This window comes from Tupaia chinensis, unplaced genomic scaffold (assembly GCF_000334495.1).
Source record: "Tupaia chinensis unplaced genomic scaffold, TupChi_1.0 Scaffold000678_1, whole genome shotgun sequence".
In the NCBI taxonomy this organism is placed as follows: Eukaryota; Metazoa; Chordata; class Mammalia; order Scandentia; family Tupaiidae; genus Tupaia; species Tupaia belangeri.
In genome coordinates, this window is record NW_006160202.1 from 1,172,246 (window position 1) to 1,193,317 (window position 21,072).

The 21,072-nt window shown below is 40.4% G+C and overlaps 1 protein-coding gene across 1 annotated transcript; it reads left to right on the top strand.

Annotated features, from left to right (window-relative positions):
* Window positions 1–13,105: 13,105 nt before the first annotated feature.
* LOC102498420 (olfactory receptor 2H2) lies at window positions 13,106–16,905 on the top strand. Its single transcript, XM_006160304.2, has 2 exons — window positions 13,106–13,126; window positions 15,961–16,905. Exons 1-2 carry the CDS (start codon window positions 13,106–13,108, stop codon window positions 16,903–16,905), a joined length of 966 nt encoding a protein of 321 aa, XP_006160366.2.
* The last annotated feature ends 4,167 nt before the right edge of the window (window positions 16,906–21,072 follow it).

A 21,072-nucleotide genomic window follows, 5' to 3' on the forward strand; every position in this document is an offset into this window, starting at 1 on the left:
CACCCCCACCACCCCACCACCACCCCACCCCCGCCTGATTCTGCTGGGCTGGAAGTTCCAGACCTGCTGTCAAGGCCTTGTGCGTGTCAGACCACCCGGTGTCCTGGTGTCCTTCCTGTGAAGACGCAGCCATGAATTGGAGTGTGAGCCAACGCCAGGACCCCTGCTGCAGCCGCCGCCACCCCCCAGCCTCAAAGAAAGGCACCGGCGGGCGTGTGTGGGAGCGGGCATGGCAAACAGCCCAGGGATCCAAGATCAGGCTGCTGTTCTCACCCGGACTGTGATGGCTGGAGTGGGAGGGACGGATTCTTTCACAGTTCACCTTCAGCCAGGGGGCAGGGCTCAGGAGCATGACCTGGGGTCTCCTGCCCCGCCTGGTCCCAGGTAAATGTGAACGGAGACAGGTACGGGAGCCTGTCCTCTTCCTTAACTCTCCTACCCGTCCCTCCACGGTGCTACCTAAGAAAGTCTTCCCCCCACCCCGCAGCAAATTGGAGGAGGATCCGACAGGAGTGTGTAAATGTGAGGTGAAATGTCTTGGTTGTACCTGTTTGTGGTTTAGCTGTGTATTAAAACAAACAAAGGAAATAAACTTGAAATTAAATTGTCATCATAAAAATGAAACAAGAAAAATTAAAGTATTTATTGCCAGGCAAAAATAAAAATAAATAAATACATAAATTTGTATTTAGTTTTACATCTGTAGAAAATTTGAAAGTAAAGAGAATTCTGAAATTACCTTCTCCCAACACAGTTTTCCCTATTATTAACACCTCTCATCACTGTGGTCCACTTGTTACAATAGAACCAAAGTTCTTAAAGGGGCATATCAGAAATTGTTTATCCATACAGTTTTGGGGGGTTTTTTTTTAGAGGTTTTAGCTCTCCAGAAAGACACAGACAGAGACACAGAAAGTGAGAAATCACTCCTCGGGGGGGATGGCCATGCCACAATCCCTTCTCCTCTCGGGATCATGGCACTTATGCACACGCACTCAGCATGAGTTTAAGCCATCGGATTCAGGACTCGAACAGTGGTCAACTACATGGGAGTCCAGCAACATAGCCATTACGACAACTGCTGGTCCCCAAAGACATTTGTTTATAAAACTCAGTTAAGGGGGCTGGCTGATGGCATGATGATTAGGGGTGCTGGACTCCCACATGGCTGACCCAAGTCCCGGACCTGGCAACTTGCTTTCTCTCTCGCTGTCCCTCTCTGGTCAAATTGAAATAAATAAATAAATAAGTCTTACTACAGTTTAAGTCCTGGACCCAGTGGCTTAAACTTGCACATGCGCCCAAGATTCCGAGAGGAGAATGGAGGAGAAGGGATTGCGGCGTGGCCATCCCCCTGGGGGGTGATTTCTCGCTTTCTGTCTCTCTGTCTCTCTCTCTTTTTCTGGCAAGTGCACATACCCTATAGCTAAAAACCTCTCAAAAAAAGAAAAAAAAAAGAGAATGGGATGGGAAAACGCTGGAATGAGATAGCTGTGACTCTTGGTCACCATTTTTGACTCTTCCCCAGCAGGCAGTCACCTGAAATGCACAGACAAAAGTACTCAAGACACAAACTGCTGAGTCAAGAGCGAGAGGGAGAAGCCACCAGAGATGCGACTTCCTCAGGTGAACTTTCTGCTCCTATTTGTTTGTACACAGATAAAGAAACAAGCTTGTTCATCATTTTCAGACGTTCAAAAGGGTAACTGCGTCAGCCAACTAGGATAAGATAAGGGGCACGAAGCAATGTCCTCTTTAAGATCGTTCTCACAGGGGCTAGATCAGAGAAATGGGAGGAGCGTCACACGGTCCTTGGTGGTTGGAGTCTGGGACAAGAGATGACACTCACTCAGGAGGCCCACTGTTGTTTGCAAGCAGCAGGCAAACCTAACATTCTCTGACCAGTGTCTGCACCTGGTTTTCACAGCACGCCAGCCCTGGCCATTTCCTTCCCACTAAACCAGAATTTTTTTGCTTTTGCAGTAATTAAAACTTTATTTAAATATGTATTTAGTTTTATATCTGCAGAAAAATTGAAAATAAGGAGAATTCTGAATTATCTTCCCCCAACACACAGTTTTCCCTATTATTAACATTATTATCATTACTGTGGCCCATTTGTTACAATAGAACCAAAGTTCTTAAAGGGACTTATCAGAAATTGTTTATTCATACAGTTTTTTTTTTTTTTTTAGAGGTTTTAGCTAAAGGGCACGAGTGCTCACCAGAAACACAGAGACAGAAACACAGAAAGCGAGAAAGCACCCCCCAGGGGGGATGGCCACGCCGCAATCCCTTCTCCTCCATTCTCCTCCCAGGATCATGGGCACACATACACACCCAGCATGAGTTTAAGCCACCGTGTCCAGGACTCGATTCGTGGTCAACTACATGGGAGTCCAGCGACATAGCCATTACACCAACTGCTGGTCCTTATCCATACAGTTTCATAAGTGATAGATTTTTGCTGTTCTCCCACAGATAGCTGCAGAAAAATTAGATAAGATCTCTGACCTACCTGCAAAACTACAGAGGGGCATGTACAAGCGATCTAATGTATGGCATTAGGACTACGGTTGATAGTATTATATCACAAACAGGAAATTTGCTGAGAGAATAAATTTTAGGTGCTCCTCCCACAATAAAGAAGTAAGTATGTGAGTTGATATGTTAACTGGCTTGACTCTAATACCTATTTAACTATATGTGTTTATATAAAAATGTCATATACCTTAAATGCATGCAATGAAATATTTTAAGTTAAAAAATATAAATAAGGGCCTGGCAGGTTGCATGATGTTTAAAGGCTCTGGGCACACACAATGGTCGACCACGGTTCGAGTCCCGGATCTGGCAACTTGCTCTCGCTCTCTTGCTCTCGCTCTCTCTCTCTCTCTCTCTCTCTCTCTGATTAAAATTGAAAAATAATGATAATAAATAATTAGTTAAATATATATATATATCAATTATAAAACCAATAATTAGATATCACTTCACACCAATAGAATGGCTACTGCATGACCCAGAAATTCCACTTATAGATATTTATCAAAGAGAAATGAAAAAATATATAGGAGACTTCTACATGAATGTTTATCATGTATTTATTCAGAACAGCAAAAACTGGAAACCACAACAGTTATCTATTACTGCATAATAAACTACCCTAAAACTTCGTGGCCTCAAATACAAGTATCTATTACCTCACAGTTTCTGTGGGTCAGGAATTCAGATACAACTAAGATAGCTGGTGAGAGACAGAATCTCCAGAAGCTGCCATCAGACATCAGCTGACTTCAGAAGATTTGGAGAAATCTAGAAGATCAGCTCACGAGACACACCAGCTCACAGAATATACCAGTATAACATAAGGGAATCTTATGCTTCCCCGTGTGTACCTCTCCATCCACTGCTTAGATAGCTTACTCTAGACTTAGAGAGCGGGTTGTCTGGCTTCTCAGTGGTTACTCTATATTCCCAAGTGACAAAAGAGAGAATTAAAAATGGGTAATGTTGAGAAAGGCAAGAAGATTTTTGTTCAGAAGTATGCCCAGTGCCACACCATGGAAAAGGGAGGCAAGCACAAGACTGGCCCAAATCTCCATGGTCTATTTGGGCAGAAGACAGGTCAGGCCCCTGGATTCTCTTACACAGATGCCAACAAGAACAAAGGCATTACCTGGGGAGAAGATAAACTGATCTTCTCTGGCATTAAAAAGAAGTCAGAAAGAGCAGAGTTGATAGCTTATCTTTAAAAAGCTGTTAATGAGTAATAGGTGGCCACTGCCTTATTTATGACAAAACAGAAATGTCTCACCTTTTTTATGTGTACCATATTTTAATTGACCTCCTCCACCAGAACTCAGATCATGGCTGACAGGATATTTTTGTTGGACAATCCTAATTTAAGTAAGACTGGCTTGTGGTTAAATTAATATTGTTTTTTTTTTATTTTGATAGTAATTTTAGTTCAGTAAGTGCTATCACTATTTGCCCATTCTAAAGATATAATTGGTAATTCATTAGTAATGCTCGTATTTCTACAAAGATGGTGAATGTCATCTGAAAGCCTACTGGAGATTGGTTTTATTTAGGCTTATATATAACTGGTTATATGAATATATAAATGCTGGCGAAATCCCTTCACTTCTCAAAACTAGGCAGACTCTTTTTAATTTGTGTTTATTAACCTGTTAAGGCAAAAGTTAAAGATGATGTCTATATATTTGGTCATAACTCTACTAACTTAATTAGAATTCCCTGTATCCAAAACACTGCCTTTTACTTACTGAAAGACATTTTACTGTGGTGTATGTATACTATCAAATAAAGAATATGTAATACAAAAAAAAAAAAAAGCTTACCCCATACTGAACAGTCCAAAACAAAAGACAGGAGGAAGTTACAATGCCACTAATGACCTAGTGCTAGATGTCACACACCCTCATTTCTGCCACAGTCTCCTTGTGACAAGTGTGTCTCTCCACATGGATCCTGAACTTCAGCTGTGAACTAGTGCTTTCAGAGATTTAAAGTGAAGACTTTCTGCTGAGACTTCTTCCTCACTTATTTCTAGTGGGTAGTGTTACCTGTCTCTTTGTCTCCATTTCTCTCTGTCTCTCTGTGTCTCCCTGAGTCTTTTAATTTTTAAATTTTTTTTTAGGTATAGAATTTTCTGTGCTTTCAAGCACCTTTATTGTGTTAATAGGAGCCTCTCTCCTTCTGTTTAGGAAGGGCACAAACTCAGACCCATCTCCTCATGGATCCTGAACTGCAGCTGTGAAATAGTGCTTTTGCGTGGCATGCTGCACAGTTTTCAATTTTTGTATTTTAATATTAAAATCTATAGTTTTTATTATCCTTTTTTCTTATTATTTTATATCTTCTTTCCTTTTCTCTAATTCTTTTCTTTTTCTTTATCTTTCTCATTGGCTTCTCAGCCTCTACTCACTAAGTGTCTAGACAGGTCCAAGTGAATAGGATCCAAACATTTGAATACAGTTAGGATCTGAATATTCCTCTATTCCCACTGATTCTGATGCACAAAGAGTGAGAATGGAATGGAAGAGAGATTGCAGATCACCTCCTCCCACACGCCTCTGAACACTCAGACTGAACTTCAATAATTAGGAGAAATGCACCATCCATCAGATGACTAGAAATCACTGCAGGGTCCCAAGAAATATGAAAAAAAAAAAAGAAACAAACAAAGAAAATACCACTCCTCCAAGGAAAAATAACTCCTCTTCATCCTTAGATAGTATGATGAAATCCATGGAAATTTCTGAAAAAGAATTTAGAATTTTCATGGTTGACAAAGCTCACAGAGTTTGAAGAGAAGAGAGACAATGAACTGACAAAGTTGCAGGGGAAAGGAGCTGACAAGCTTCAAGAGATGAGGAAATTCTTGCAAGATCTAAAAGAGGAATTACGCACATTAAAAAAGAATCAAATGGACCTGTTAGAGATGGAGACCATAATACGGGAAGTCAAAACATCCCTTGACAGTATTAAAAGCAGACTAGATCATACAGAAAATAGAATCTCAGATGCAGAAAATAGAATTGCTAGCCTAGAAAAAATCCACCACAAAGACTGAGAAAATGGCCCCAAAAAATGAGAATACTATACAAGAAATACCAGACACCATCAAATGTCCAAATATCCAGATAATTGGTATCTCAGAAGGCAAAGAGACCCGAAAAGGGCATTGACAATCTATTCCATGAAATCCTGCAAGAAAACTTTCCAAACCTAGAGAGGCATTCAAAGATCCAGTCCCAAGAAATACAAAGGACCCCAAATAAAATCAACCCAAGAAGATCTTCTCCAAGGCAGATTATAGCCAGATTGACCAAAGCCACAGACAAAGGCAAGATACTAAGATTGGCAAGAGAGAAACATCAAGTTACCTACAAAGGATATTCCATCAGACTAACAGCAGACCTTTCATCGGAAACTGTGAGCGAGGAAAGAATGGGAAAATATATTCAAAGTGTTAAGGGAAAAGCAATTGCAACCACAGATACTATACCTGGCAAGATTATCCTTCATATGGGAAGAAAAGACAAGAACAGATACACAAAACCTGAAAGACTTTACCAACACCAGACCAGATCTCCAAGAAATTCTGCAGGGAGTGCTATACCAGGAAAATTAAATATAGTCACACAAAAATAAGACTTCAAAAACTAAAAAAATGGCCAGCCTAATCATGGGGACAAGTCTGGAATTGAATATTATATCCCAGAATTTAATTGGGAAAATTGAATCACAACAAAAGATAAAGTACATAAGACTGAACTGGTGAAATAGAATTTTTTGACTTTTGACTAAAACATTGTTGATTTTTTCCTAGGCTTTGTTTTCCGGTTTTGAGGATTTTTGTCTTGTCTTGAGCTACCAATAGGTTCATGTACCTACTATTTGAACAGAATCCCAACCTGTTTCCTGGCTTTAAGTTTTAAGCATATTTCCTTAGCATTTCTTTCATTTATTAAACTTAAATCTGCTTTTCTTGAAATTAAAAAATATTGTAAAATATACATAATTAATGTCTGTAGTAAACTATATAGCATCAGCTAGGTGCTACCTTATAGTATATTCATTCTACTCAGAGTTTTATGCCTTAAGTCAGACATGTATTCATAGGTATGTATATATCAGCAGAGCTTGCTATTGAAAGTAGTTAGATCATTTAAGAAATGTTGTAAATCAATAAAATGGGGGAGGGGAAAGAATAGAAAACAACTGTAGACTCCTGAGATAGTGTGGGAGGAGTGTGGGAAATGGCAGAGGGTGAGAAATAGGGGGGAAAAAAAAATATATATATATATATACATATACATATACGGAAAATTATTGATGATAATATGTATGATTAAGCTACTATGCAGCATATTCTGGGTGGGAAATTACATTTTGTATGCTGTGACAATGCTCAGTGAATGAATGTAAATTAATTAATTAAAAAATAAGAAATTTTTAAAAATAGAAAAAAAAAAAGAAAAGCACGTCTATCAGTACAGAGCACACTCAAAGTTAGGGAAGTGCTCTATCTTGTGAAAAGACAAATACCAACGAATTGGGAAACATATTTTAAAACAACCACAGACTTAAATGTCCATCAACAGGTAAATGGATGAAAAAATTGTAATATTTTTAAACAATAGAATATTACTCAATCAAAAAAGGAATGAACTCTTGATGCACAAAACATGGATGAATCTCAGAAATCTATGCAGAGAATTAAAAAGAAAAAAGCAAAGCACCAGCAGGTGGCTTGGCGGTTAAGGAGCCAGCAGGTGGCATGGCGGTTAAGGTACCGGACTCCCACATGGCCAACTATGGTTCAAAACCAGGGCCCTGGCAGCTTGCTTTCTCACTTTCCTTATTTCTCTCTGGTGAGGGCACTTGTCCTGTAATAAGTTAGATAATAATAATAATAAATTTGTAATTAAATACATTTTTTTAGAGAGAGATTTTTGCTAAAGGGCATATGTACTCGCCAGAGAGACAGAAAACAAGAAACCACCCTCCAGGATGGATGGCCACACTGCAATCCCTTTTCCTCCATTCTGCTCTTGGGATCTTGGGCACTCACACACACATGCCCAACCCAACATAAGTTTTAAGCCACCAGGTCCGGGACTCAAATCACAGTTGACTACGTAGGAGTCCAGCAATGTAACCATTACACCATCTGCTGGTCCAGAAATAATTCTTTTCAAACAAAGAGTCCATACTGAGTGAGTCTTTCATGTGACATTCTAAATCAAGCAAAACAGTCTAAAACAATAAAAATCAGATCAGTTGTTGCCTCGAGCTTGGAGTGAGAAGAACTATTGTATAGGCTTGAGGAATTTTCTGGAGTAATATAAATGTCCTATATCTTTACAAGAGTGATGGTTGCCTGGATGTATACATTTGTCAAAATTCAGCAAACTGTACATTAAAATATGTGCATTGATTATGTAAATTAAACTTCCGTTAAAAGCAAATCAATCAAAGAAAAGGTATTAAGCTCATTAGAGGCTTGAAAGGAAAGACTGAAAAAATAAGACACTCAGGAGGTGGGGCAAAGAGAAAATACAACTGTCACACTCTCCCAGCAGCACAGAGGGACACAGGCTGACCTTTTCACCTACCACGAGGAGCACCACTGCTGGCAGTCCCCTGAGCTCGCCCATTCCTCCTTAGCCATTAGTGGCAGTGGCTAATGAATTGTCTGTGAGCCATGGGGCCCCAAGTCTTGGCAAGATTAATAAGCTGTTTCTCCCTAGGGAATGGGAGTCCTGGGATGCTTCCCTCCATCATCTCACCCTGCCTCTCTTTAACGATTAACTTACTGGACTAAAGAAAAGAGACCGTTGGCAAAGCGCTTCCTCCAGCCCAGGCACCAGGCAGAGTGAGGGTGGGATGTGGTTAGAACATAGCCTAACCTTGGATTCAGCTCTCAGCTCTGGTGCTCACTAACTACACTTTCCAAAACAAATTACTTCTCCTCTGTGTGCATTCATTCTCTATGTGAAAAAGATAATAGTAATACCAAGCTCTTGAAGATGCCGTAAGGAACAATGGATGTGAAGTAAGCACTAGCGATTGGTACTCTCATCTGAAATCTAAGCTGTAATCCATTTCAAAGGTATAACATCTCTCCACAGTCTGCTTTCAGCTCTCCTTGTGAGAGTTAAGTGGTGGCTCTACCCAGTCCAGAAGCTCCTTGTCATGAGGAAGCTCTGGCAGTGAGATCAGGAGATTCTGCCTTTGTCGCAGGTAAGTTACAAGTTTATTATCCTACAGCGCACTGACTTCCAGCTGTCCTCAGTACCATTTGGCATCAAATAGGATCTAGATTCCTGGCCCTTGAACCTAATGACTAGGTAACCTTGGGCGAGTTACTAACCTCTCTGAGACTGTTTATTCCTTTTTTTTTTTTTTTTTTTTTGGAGAGGTTTTTGCTATAGGGCACGTGCGCTCACCAGAAAAAGAGACAGAAAACGAGAAATCACCCCCCAGTGGGGATGGCCATACCACCATGCCACAATCCCTTCTCTTCCATTCTCCTCTCGGGATCCTGCGCATGCACGCACATACGCCTGGTGTGAGTTTAAGCCACTGGGTCTGATACTCAAACAGTGGCCAACTACGTGGGAGTCCAGTGACATAGCCATTAAGCCAACTGCTGGTCCCTGAGACTGTTTATTCTTCTACAAAGCAGGGATACTATTAATTTACTTGAAGAGTCATTTCGAGAACCAACTATTCCAGGAAATTATTCAGCACAACATCTAGTATTTAGAAAGCACTTGACAGACAGTAACTGTTAAAGCAACAGACATTTACCATGATCAAATTAGAGAATAGAATTTGTGTCTCATACCTTGTAGCAGTGAGTAGATGACTGGCTCTTTGGGAACTAATAACAAAAATAAATGAATGAATGCTGTATGTGTGGAAGTAATGGTCAGTAGGAAAAGTAGTGTTTGCCTTTTGTTGGTGTCAGAGAAAAGGACCAGGAGAGAGAAGATAAGAAAAAGACATCTTTTTAAAGACAAAAAACTACAGGGACCAGCAGATGACATAACAGTTATGTTTCTAGACTCCCATATAGTCGTCCATGATTTGAGTCCCTGACCCAGCGGCTTAAAACACAACAGGCGCATGCAGGCATGTGGGTATGTGTGTGTGTGTGTGTGCCCAAAATCCTGGGAGGAGAATGGAAGAGAAAGGACTGTGACATGATCATTCCACCTGGAGGTTGATTTACTTTCTGTCTCTCTGATGAGTGCCCACGCCCTATAGCAAAAACCTCTCTAAAAAGAAAAAAAAGATAGAAAACAAAAAATCAAGAAATAAAGAAAAACTAATAGAGCAAAAATTAACAGTACACATCAAGATGAGTTCTTTGTAGAAAATGACAAATACATTATCTTTGATTTGATTAACATACACTGCATGCACACACTGAAAATCCGTATGATACCCCACAAAAATCTACAAGTATAAATAAGAAATTATAAAATTAAATTTAAAAGGACACCAAAAAATGAAAATAAAAAAATCAAAAACATAAACTGAAGAGATTCGGGGAAAAAAAAAATATATATAAGAATAAGGCAAGTTGCTAAGGGAGTAGGAATGTGAGAAATGCTATAGTTTATAAAACATGGTGTGTAATTTCTGGGATAACAAAGATTAGATAGAATAAAGTTAAAAAAGGAGTGATGTATTAGAAATAATCAGAATGGCATGTACTTCTTCAGAAGGGAATGAAGAAGATGGAATAGAGGAGGGATACACAGAAGGCTTCTAAGATACTGGTAACATTTATCCTGCTCTTAAATTAGGGGGGCTGGGTAGAAACATGAAGTGCTTATCTTATGATTCTATAAATATATATATATGTATGTATATATGGATTATATACATACACATACACACATAAATATTTGTGTTCTTTTGTTTGAATAATTAAGTTTTTTTTTTTTTTGGAGAGGTTTTCGCTATAGGGCGCGTGCGCTCGCCAGACAGACAGAGAGAGACATAGAGACAGAAAGCGAGAAATCACCCCCCAGGGGGAGGGATACACAGAAGGCTTCTAAGATACTGGTAACATTTATCCTGCTCTTAAATTAGGGGGGCTGGGTAGAAACATGAAGTGCTTATCTTATGATTCTATAAATATATATATGTATATATATATATATGGGTTATATAAATACACATACACACATAAATATATGTGTTCTTTTGTTTGAATAATTAAGAATTTTTGAAAGGGAACAAATCTGATCCTCAAGAGGAAAAGAAATGGTGAAGGGGGATCAGCACATGGAATAATGGTTATGTTGCTGGACTCCCACATAGCTGACCATGATTCTAGTTCCAGACCCTGCAGCTTAAAACACACTGGACGTGTGTGCGTGCGTGCTCATGTTCCTAAGAGGAAAATAGAGGAGAAGGGATTGTGGTGTGGCCATCCCTCCTGGGGGATGATTTCTTGCTTTCTGTGTCCCTGTCTCTTTGGTGAGCACATGTGCCCTATAGGAAAAAAAAAAAAAAAAAAACTCTCAAAAAAAAAAAAAAAAAAAAAAAAAAAAAAATAAAAAAGAACTGGTGAAGGAAGGCCTGTAGAACAACAAAGAAGTCTTGGCCCACTGTGGTAGCACAGAGGTAACCCAACACTTAGTGATGCTGAAACCACATGAAAAGGTTCTCGGTTTGCTTCCCAAGGTCTCCCTGTATGCACTGGGTGCACATTTGCAAGTGATACTGGGTGGAGCTGGTCTGGATGGTGGCATGAAAACCCTATTGGGAATGCCTATCTTTATCTCTGCCTCTTTCTCTGTGTCTCTGCCTAATGAAATAAACAAAGAGAAAGTTGACAGAAAGGGAGACGAGGGCCCAGACATGGTGGTGTGCCTGTTAGATGCCCTGCTCAGCAGGCCAGGTCCACATGGGAGGCCTGGCTTTCATTCCTAGTCCAGTCGGAAAGCCAGTAGTCCTAGCAGTCTGCAAGGCTGAGGCTAACCTGGGCAACAGACCAAGATCCTGTTTTAAAAAGAGCTGGGGGAACCAGCAGATCATGCCATCTAGGTTACATCCCTAGACTCCCACGTAGTCAACTGCAGTTCAAGTCGTGAAGCTCGTGGCTTAAAACTCACACTGGGTACATGTGCATTCATGCCCAAAATCCCAAGAGGAGAATGGAGGAGAAGAGATTGATTGCAGCATTGCCATTCCTCTGGGGGTGATTTGTCACTTTCAGTCTCTCTCTCTCTCTCTCTCTCTCTCTCTCTCTCTCTTCTCTGTCTCTCTGGCAAGCATGTGTCCCATAGCAAATATCTCTTTAAAAAAAAAAAAAAGACCTATGTGTGGTGGCTTGCACCTTCTCACATGGGAAGTTGAGGCAAGATGATTGTGAAGTGAGATTCTGTCTAAAAAAAGATGATAGTTGGGCTGACATGTAATTTTTACACAAAATGAAGACCCCATGATTGGAAAGTGATTGTGCCATTCCATGAACTCCCAGGTTAGCTTTTGCCAATGAGACCACCAATTTGCTTGCTACCTCATCCCCTATTCAGCCTTTCTCAGATTGTCTGTGCTCAGAAGACCCTCAGTTTCTGCCTCTTCAATGCCAGGGTAGCTGCTACATCGCACTCCCATCTTTGTGCTCACCTTCTGTGTCCCCGGACAGTCTTTCACAACAAGGTCACCTCCTCCAGAAGACTTTTCTTGATTCATCCACTAGGTTCCTCTTTCACTGTGCAGATAACCTTCTCTTGCCCACACTTGATCCTTAATTTATTTGCCTTTAATTTGGGGGTCTTGATAATTTCTTTGGTTTTCCTCAGTGTTTATTGCCTGCATAAGCCCATACTTTTCCAGCCGCAACTTCTCATGGTGAGGCCTGAACCCATCAGCCTATACCTTAAGGCCTATTGATTTACTGACTAAGGAAAGGCTGTTAATGGGGCCAAGGTCAGACGTATGTAATCTGACTTCCTTCCATGGGACATTATTGGCAAAATCAGTACAGCTTATAGAGTAAATAATATTTTATCAATGCTATACTTCTTGTATTTAGTAGACATAGTGTGTTACATCAAAGAATTTTCTCTTTCTTAAAAACAGAAAGAAGTGAAGAAACATTATATATGCAACACACTCTCCACTATCAGAATAAATACAACTGAATATAAAAAAAGAAAGATGAAATGATAGGAAGTGGCAAATATTGGGACCAGCAAATGGTTATGTCATTTGGACTCCCACATGACCAACAGCGGTTCAAGTCCTGGACCCGGCAGCTTGAAACTTATGCTGGGTGTGTGTGCATGTGTGCCCAAAATCCTGAGAGGAAAATGGAGGAGAAGGGACTACAGAGTGACTGTTCCCCCAGGGGGTGATTTCTTGCATTTTGTCTCTCTGTCTCTTGGTGAGCACATGTGCCCTATAGCAAAAATCACTATAAAAAAGAAAGTGACAAATATTACTCATTTATTAATATAGATGAAGAGTATGCAAGAGTTCTTTGGACTACTTTTGAAATTTTTCTGGGAGCCAGCAGGTTGCATGGTGGTTAAGGTGCTGGACTCTCATGTGGCTGACCATGGTTCAAGTCCTGGACTTGGCAGCTTGTTTTCTCACTCCCCCCCACACACCCCCGCCTGGTCAAATTAAAAAATAATAATAATAAATTATGCTAACTGCTGGTCTCAAATAATTCTTTAAAGCTAGTTATAAAAAAGAAAAATTTCTGTAGGTTTATGTTTTATATAAAATGTTTATTTAATTTTATTTGTTGTTATTAATTTGCCGTAGGACATGTTAGCTTACCATAGAGAGATGAGAGACAGAGAGAGAGAAAGTAAGCTATCAGGTTCGGGACTCAAATCGCAGTTGACTGGGTGGGAGTCCAGAACCTTAACCACCACACCACCTGCTGTCCCCTATATAAAATTTTTTATGTCTCAAATAATGAATAGAATTAAGAAAATATTAAACAAATTATCATTTCAACTCAATATATTTTGCTATTGATGTCATCTTATCTAAAAGAGAAAAGAGAAAATGTTGTATCTTCTTTTTTTTTAACTTCGATGTCCCAGAAGAAGACAATAGCAGCATTTTCTTATTTTGCTACTGCACATATAATGTTAAACTGAAGTTAGGCCTTTTTATTTGTAGGCAAAACTCTTATATTTAGTTTAAGAAACCATAATTTATTTTAGAAGAAGAGACAATAATAGCCTAATTAATCTTTCTATGAATGGAATCACCTCACGCAAAAAGAAGCTTCTTCCTTAATTTTATACACTCTGTCTCTGATTCACTCCCCTACAAACAAGAGTACAGTGATAAAACATGAATCATTCTAGGAAATTTAGGCCCCAGAAAAGAAATAAATATGTATGTATGATAGGGAAATTCTATTAAAAGAACTTCTTTACTAATTATTCTTTTTTAAAAAGAAATATTTTATAACTTTATTTACTTATTTTATTTTGACCAGAGAGGGACAGAGTGAGAGAGAGAGAAAGTGAGAAAATTAGCTCCCAGTCCCAGAACTCAAATTGCAGTAGGCCATGTGGGAGTCCAGCACCATTAACCACCAATACCACCTGCCAACCTCTACTAATTATTCTTAAATGTGCATATAGAATATTCAGAACAACCCCAGTATTTAAAATAAAATAGATGTTGGGCCAGCAGGTGATGTAGTGGATAAAGTGTTGCACTCCCATATGGCCAACTGTTGCTTAAGTCCCAGATCTGGTGGCTTGCTATCTCACATTCCCTCTCTCTGTCTCTGGTGAGTACATGTGCTCTATAGCAAATTCAAAAATAATAATAATAAATAAAATTTAATTAATTAATAAAAAATAGATGCTTGGACTAGCAGATGGCATAATGCTCATGTTGCTGCACTACCATGTAGTCGAGTCCCAGGCCCAGAAGCTTAAAACTCATGCCAGGTGGGTTGGTCTCTGTGATCTGAAAGTTGACGACTTCTTTATGTCCGGGAGGCTGCTCCCAGTGACTCTGAGGCCATCACTATGCCACAAAATGAATATATTTAATTACATCGTAAATGCTAGGGATACCATTTGGATTATCATGAGAAAAAGAGAAAGAAGGAAAGTCGGGAGGCTCATGAACATTCAAAGAAGGCAAAAAAGATGATTGGTCTGAAGGCTAAGCTCTATCATAAACAGCACCATGCTGAGAAAATACAAATGAAAAAGACCATCAAGATGCATGAAAAGAGGAAACCAAACAGAAGAATGATGAAAAGACTCCACAAGGAGCTGTACCTGCCTATCTGTTGGACAAAGAAGGACAGTCCTGAGCTAAAGTACTTTCTAATATGATTAAACAAAAACAGAAAAGAAAGCGGGAAAATGGGAAGTCCCTCTACCCAAAGTTTGAGCCCATGGAGAAACAAAAGTATTAAAAGTTATTTGAACAGGAAAGAGAAAGAAGAAGGCATGGAAGAGGATGGTTACAGAAGTCTACTTTGTTAGAGAGGCTTTACTAGAAAACCACCTAAATATGAAAGATTCATTAGTCCAATGGGCTTACATTTCAAGAAGGCCCATGTAACACATCCTGAACTGAAAGCCAGCTTTTGCCTGCCAATACTCAGTGTAAAGAAGAAACCCTCATCCCCAGTATACACAACTCTGGGTGTTATCACCAAAGGTACTGTCACTGAGGTGAATGTGAGTGAGTTGGGCCTCATGACACAAGGAGGCAAGGTTATTTGGGGGAAATATGCCCAAGTTACCAACAATCCTGAAAATGATGGATGCATAAATGCTGTTTTACTGGTTTGATAGCAGTTGAGTACAAATAACTCCTTGTAATTTTTGAAGATGATACACCAATCTGGAAAACCATGATGACTGATGTTTCTGAATATAGCTTGGTCTTCCATGTCTGTACTCATCAAAAGATTATTTATTAAATTGTACAAAAACATTAAAATGGCCTGTTAAAAAAAAAAAAAACTCATTCCAGGTGCATGTGCATGCATGCCCAAAATCCCGAGAGGAGAATCAAGGAGAAGGAAATGTGATGTGGCCATCCCCCCGGGGTTGGTTTCTCGCTTTCTTTCGCCTTTTCTCTGTCTCTCTGGTGAGGGTATGTGCCCTATAGCAAAAATCCCTCAAAATAAAAAAAATGTGCTCAGTAATGTATCATTGGATTAGTGAAAACTAATTCCTTAATCCATATATTACATGTGAATGTAATACATAATGATTGACCTAGAAGAACAGGAAAATAGAAGGAGCTGCTGGTTAGTAATAAGCCTGAGAAAGGGACGCAGGTGAGAAGTGGCAGAAGAGAAATGTCTACCTCATGTGACCTGACAAGCACCCAGAGTGACTTTTTACAAGACACATTGAATCGCACTAGTCTGACAATCTCATTTCCTCCATGTCTGAACAGGAACAGATCATGTTCAACCAAAGCTCCCCAGAGGGCTTCCTCCTTCTGGGCTTCTCTGAACACCCAGGGCTGGAAAGGATTCTCTTCGTGGGTGTCTTGGTGTCCTACCTCCTCACCCTGGCAGGCAACACACTCATCATCCTCCTCTCCGTGATGGACCCCAGGCTCCACTCTCCGATGTACTTTTTCCTCTCAAACCTCTCCTTCTTGGACCTCTGCTTTACCACAAGTTGTGTCCCCCAGATGCTGGTCAACCTTTGGGGTCCTAAGACCATCAGCTTCGTGGGCTGCTCCATCCAGCTCTTCATCTTTATGTCCCTAGGGACCACTGAGTGCATCCTCCTGGCAGTGATGGCCTTTGACCGCTATGTGGCGGTGTGCCAGCCCCTCCACTATGCCACCATCATCCACCCCCGCCTGTGCTGGCAGCTGGTGTCTGTGGCCTGGGTTATGGGTCTGGCTCAATCAACAGTCCAGACACCACCCACCCTCCACCTACCCTTCTGCCCCCACCGGCAGGTGGATGATTTTGTCTGTGAGGTCCCGGCTCTCATTAGACTCTCCTGTGAAGACACTACGTACAATGAGATCCAGATGGCTGTGGCCAGTGTCCTCATCTTGGTAGTGCCCCTCAGTCTTATCCTTGTCTCTTATGGTGCCATTGCTCGGGCGGTGCTGAGGATAAACTCTGCCACAGCACAGAGGAAAGTTTTTGGAACATGCTCCTCCCATCTCCTTGTGGTCACCCTCTTCTATAGCTCGGTCATTGCTGTCTACCTCCAGCCCAGAAATCCCTATTTCCAAGAGAGGGGCAAGTTCTTTGGTCTCTTCTATGCAGTGGGCACTCCTTCACTGAACCCTCTCATATACACCCTGAGGAACAAGGAGGTAAAGAGGGCATTTAGGAGGTTGCTGGGGAAGAATGGGGAGTCCAGGGAGACCTGAGGGAGAACAGCTTCATATGATTTCTAAATTAAGAAAAGTTTCTTTATAACTTGTGAAAATGTTGAATTTCCCAGGTCTCTGTCATCTCTCTATATAAGACACACACACACACACACACACAATACCTGATCCACTGCAGTGAATCACAGTATAACTACGTACTAGGTAAGAAAGAAAGGGGGAGAGGAGAACTGGGTTAAGAGGAGGTAGGTATCTCCATAAGACAAAGAAATTCAAATATTATCATTCATGTCAATTCATAGTTCCTTTCTTCTCTAACTTGTTTCCACTGTCTTCATTTTTATAGCTCCTCTAACGTCACTGTGCCTACTTCTGGCTATATAGTCACTCTCCAATTGTCATGTCAGTGTAGGTGATTCATCCTGTCATAGGATTCTGGAGGCCTTGCAGTATCTACAGAGGCCATGCCAGAGAAGTCTTGGGTCTGGCAAGTGATGTGGTGGTTAGGGCACTAGGCTCCCACATGGCCAATTGCAGTCCGAGTTCTGGACCTGAGGGCTTGCTTTCTCACTTTCCCTTTCTCTCTTCTGTCTCTCTCTGGTCAAATACAATCCTTTTTGAAAAGAGAGTGAGAGAAGTCTTGAACCACAGCCAATTTGGAACTTGGTAGGATGTCTTTTGGTCCAAGAAGATGAGAGTCTTATTAGGACCGCTGGTCATTTCTCTCTCCTCTTTGTATCCCTGGAGATGCTGTCATGAAACGCTCCCCTTATTAACTCTCAGGTTCTGATGGAACATGAGGTTTTCTGCCACATGCGCTTTAGGATATAACCGCAGAATGTAATGAGACAGCTGCAGTCTAGAATGGTCTCCTCACCAACAGGGCACCCCACAACAGCGTTTCAGTCTTCTGACCCTTTCAGTTTCATGGTCATCCTTTTTGGTGTGAGAGATTCAGGGAGCTAGTACCTTTGAATTTTTCTTCTTTTCATTCATATGTAATTAATAAACTGAATGTAAAAATGACTCATTTATCAGCCGAATTAGTCAGGCCTTGGCCTTTCCTTGCTTGTCATGAGTGTGCTTGACAGTCATCACTGTCAATCTTAATTTCTGGTCCTCATGTTGTCCATTCAGGCTATTATAACAAAGTACCATAAACTGGATAGCCTATAATAAACAGAAATTTATTTCTCACAGTCCTGGAGGCTGAGAAGTCCAAGATAAAGACAGATTTTATGTCTCATTGATGGCAGCTTCTGTTGTGCTCCCTCATGGTGAAAGGAGTTAGTTAAGTCTCTGGGTTCTTTTATAAAGACCCTATCCCAATCTTGAGAGCTCTTCCCTCATGACCTAATCACTGCCCAAAGGTCCCACCTCTTAATACAATCAACTTGGGGATTAATCAATATAACCTAGTGGGAGGGCAAAAGCATTCAATCCATTGCACATGTCTTCTTTCCTTCTTCCTCAAGGCCCTTTCTTTCCACTTGACCCCTCTTATATTGACTTTCTTTTGCCTTGCCTTTTGCCTTTTGTCCCTCAAGTAAAGCCAGAGGGGAGGAGGAACTAAAGTTCAACAAATTCATAATCTCATACAAATACATAAAATGGATTGGTAAAACCAAAATGCAGACCTTATGATTTTCAGCAATCTTTCAGATATATGGTCGTTGCCACCCTATAGTTACAAATAACCATTTCCTTGATACTGAAATAAAAATAGAATATTATGGGGGAGAGTTTACAATTTTATTTACCAAGGAACTCAGAATAAAAGAGAAAGCACCATTCAGTCTTTCGGTTTTAACTGGCTTTTTAAGTTAATTTTGTTGTTATCAGGTAACCTCATGATACAGATATATAAAACTCTTATCTCCTGACTTTAACAAAATAGCCAGGCACCTATGATGCAGAATATATGGCAGAAGAAAATGACATGCTATTTCTCCAATATCACTCTGTAACTGGATGGGCACCTCGAGTGCAATGAAATGTCAAGAAAAGTAAATTGTCTTTTCCTTTTTTTCAGAGAGAGAGATTTTTTGCTATAGGGCACAGGCACTCACTGGAGACACAAAGAGAGACAGGGAGATAGAAAGTGAGAAATCACCCCCTGGAGGTGGGAGAGGCCAAGCCACAATCCCTTCTCCACCAGTCTCCTCTCGGGATTTTGGACAGGCATGCATGCACACACGCCTAGTGTGAGTTTAAAGTCGCTGGGTTCAGGACTTGAACCACTGTCAAAGTTCAGCAACATAACCATTGGGCCATCTGCTGGTCCCTTAAATTGTCCTCTCTGATGTCATAATCTACCATGATTTTTTGTCATTAAACCATACCTGAAGAAGACATCTCTGTCTTTGTCACCTGACTCCATCAGAAAGATGGGCAGCTCCACATTAGGTGGCTTCACTACCTTCAGGGCAGGGTTTACAGTCTCATCCTTGTCAACAACAAATAATTATAGCCTTTTCTTGGACTCTAGAGTCTTGGAGCCCAGCAGCAGGTCCTGGGCTTGCATGGGAACCTCGGACTTAAACCAGACACACTCACTGATCTTTTCTCTTCAAGTTGGCAGTGAAAATTATTAACTCCCATTCTTCAAAATTGATATTCACTCTGGCAATTCTATATACAGTGAAAATATTCTTCGGGCCACCTGGTGGCGTGTGGTTAAGGTGGCTGGATCACACAGAGCTGACTGCACAGTTGAAGTCCTAAACGGGTTGCTTGAAAAACACACTAGGCATGTGTGAGTCCACCCAAAATCCCAAAAGGAGGGAGAAATGAAGAGAAGGGATTACAACATGACCGCCTCCCATTTCAAACTTTCTTTCTCTTTCCTTCCTCCTGTCTCTCTCCCGGGAACACACATACCTTTAAAAAATTTTCTTTTCAGGAATGACAGTGTAATAAAGACATTTTCAGTGAAGTAAGATGATGAAATTTGTCGCAAGCAATCTTGCTCTAAAAAGATCCTAAAGGAAGTTCTTTAGACAGAAAGGAAATGAAATTAGGGGGAAACAAAATATCATGAATGAAGGAAAAGCAATGGAAATAGTAATTATTTAGGTAAATAGAATAATAGATCATTCTTTTCTTTCATTTGTGAGAGGAAATGTCTGCTGCCCAAGAGAGAAGTGAGAGCAAGAGTAAGAGAGAAAGAAAGTGAGAAAGCATCCCCCAGGAGGGGCAGCCATGCTGCACTCCATTCTCCATTCTCCTCGAGATTTTGAGCATAAACACACACATGCTCTGTGTGCTTTTTTCAAGTCAACAGTTTGGGACTTGAACTGCAGTCAGTCCAACTCCTTAGCCATCACTCCATCAGCTAACCCTCTAACTCTCTTTTCTAGTTCTTTAAAATATGCATTACTTTTGCAACCAAAAATTACAACTCTGTTGGAATTTCAATAAGTAGAGATATAATACATATGACAATGACAGAATAAAGTAGCAATGATAAAGGGACCTATATGGTGGTGAGGTTTGTATATTCCACATGAATATTTATATTTCTAAAGCATCCAGTAAAACAAACAAAAAAAAAATACAGTGACATCAGCAAAAATGGCAGAGTAAAAACTTCCCAAAATTGTCCTTCATAAAAGCAAACTAAACCTTGGCAAAATTGTCAGAATTAGCGTTTTTTAGAACTCTGGAAATTAACCAAAGGGTTGCTGCAATCTAGGGAATGTTTATTCAAGAACAGCTGGGAACCAGCAGGTGACATGATGGTTAAGGTGCTGACCATGGTTCAAGTCCTGGATCTGGCAGCTTGCTTCCTCGCTTTGCCTGCCTGTCTGTCTGTCTCTGGCCAAATAATAATAATAATAATGAATAAACCTATATAAAAATAATTCTTTAAAAAAAAAAAAAGAATAGCAGCTGAATCTCAGCCAAAACAGTGGGCTCTGTAGCACTGTAACTTCCCTATTCTTGTTCCTCCCTCTTCAGCTCCACAGTTGCCTTGAAAATCGATAGCCCACAATCACGGTTGAAAACCAGCAGATGGAAAGCCACCAGAGAGGGCACAATGGGGTTAGAGATCTCTTAGTGCCCTATTTCCAGAGAATTGTTATTATCTTACTTGTCTGGTTGTTCACTAAAACCCACAAAGCTGTCATTATTTGACATGACTCAGAGCTAGCTCAGAGAGAACATTTTTTCCTGAGGATATTAATGAAAAGAAGCATGAATCAC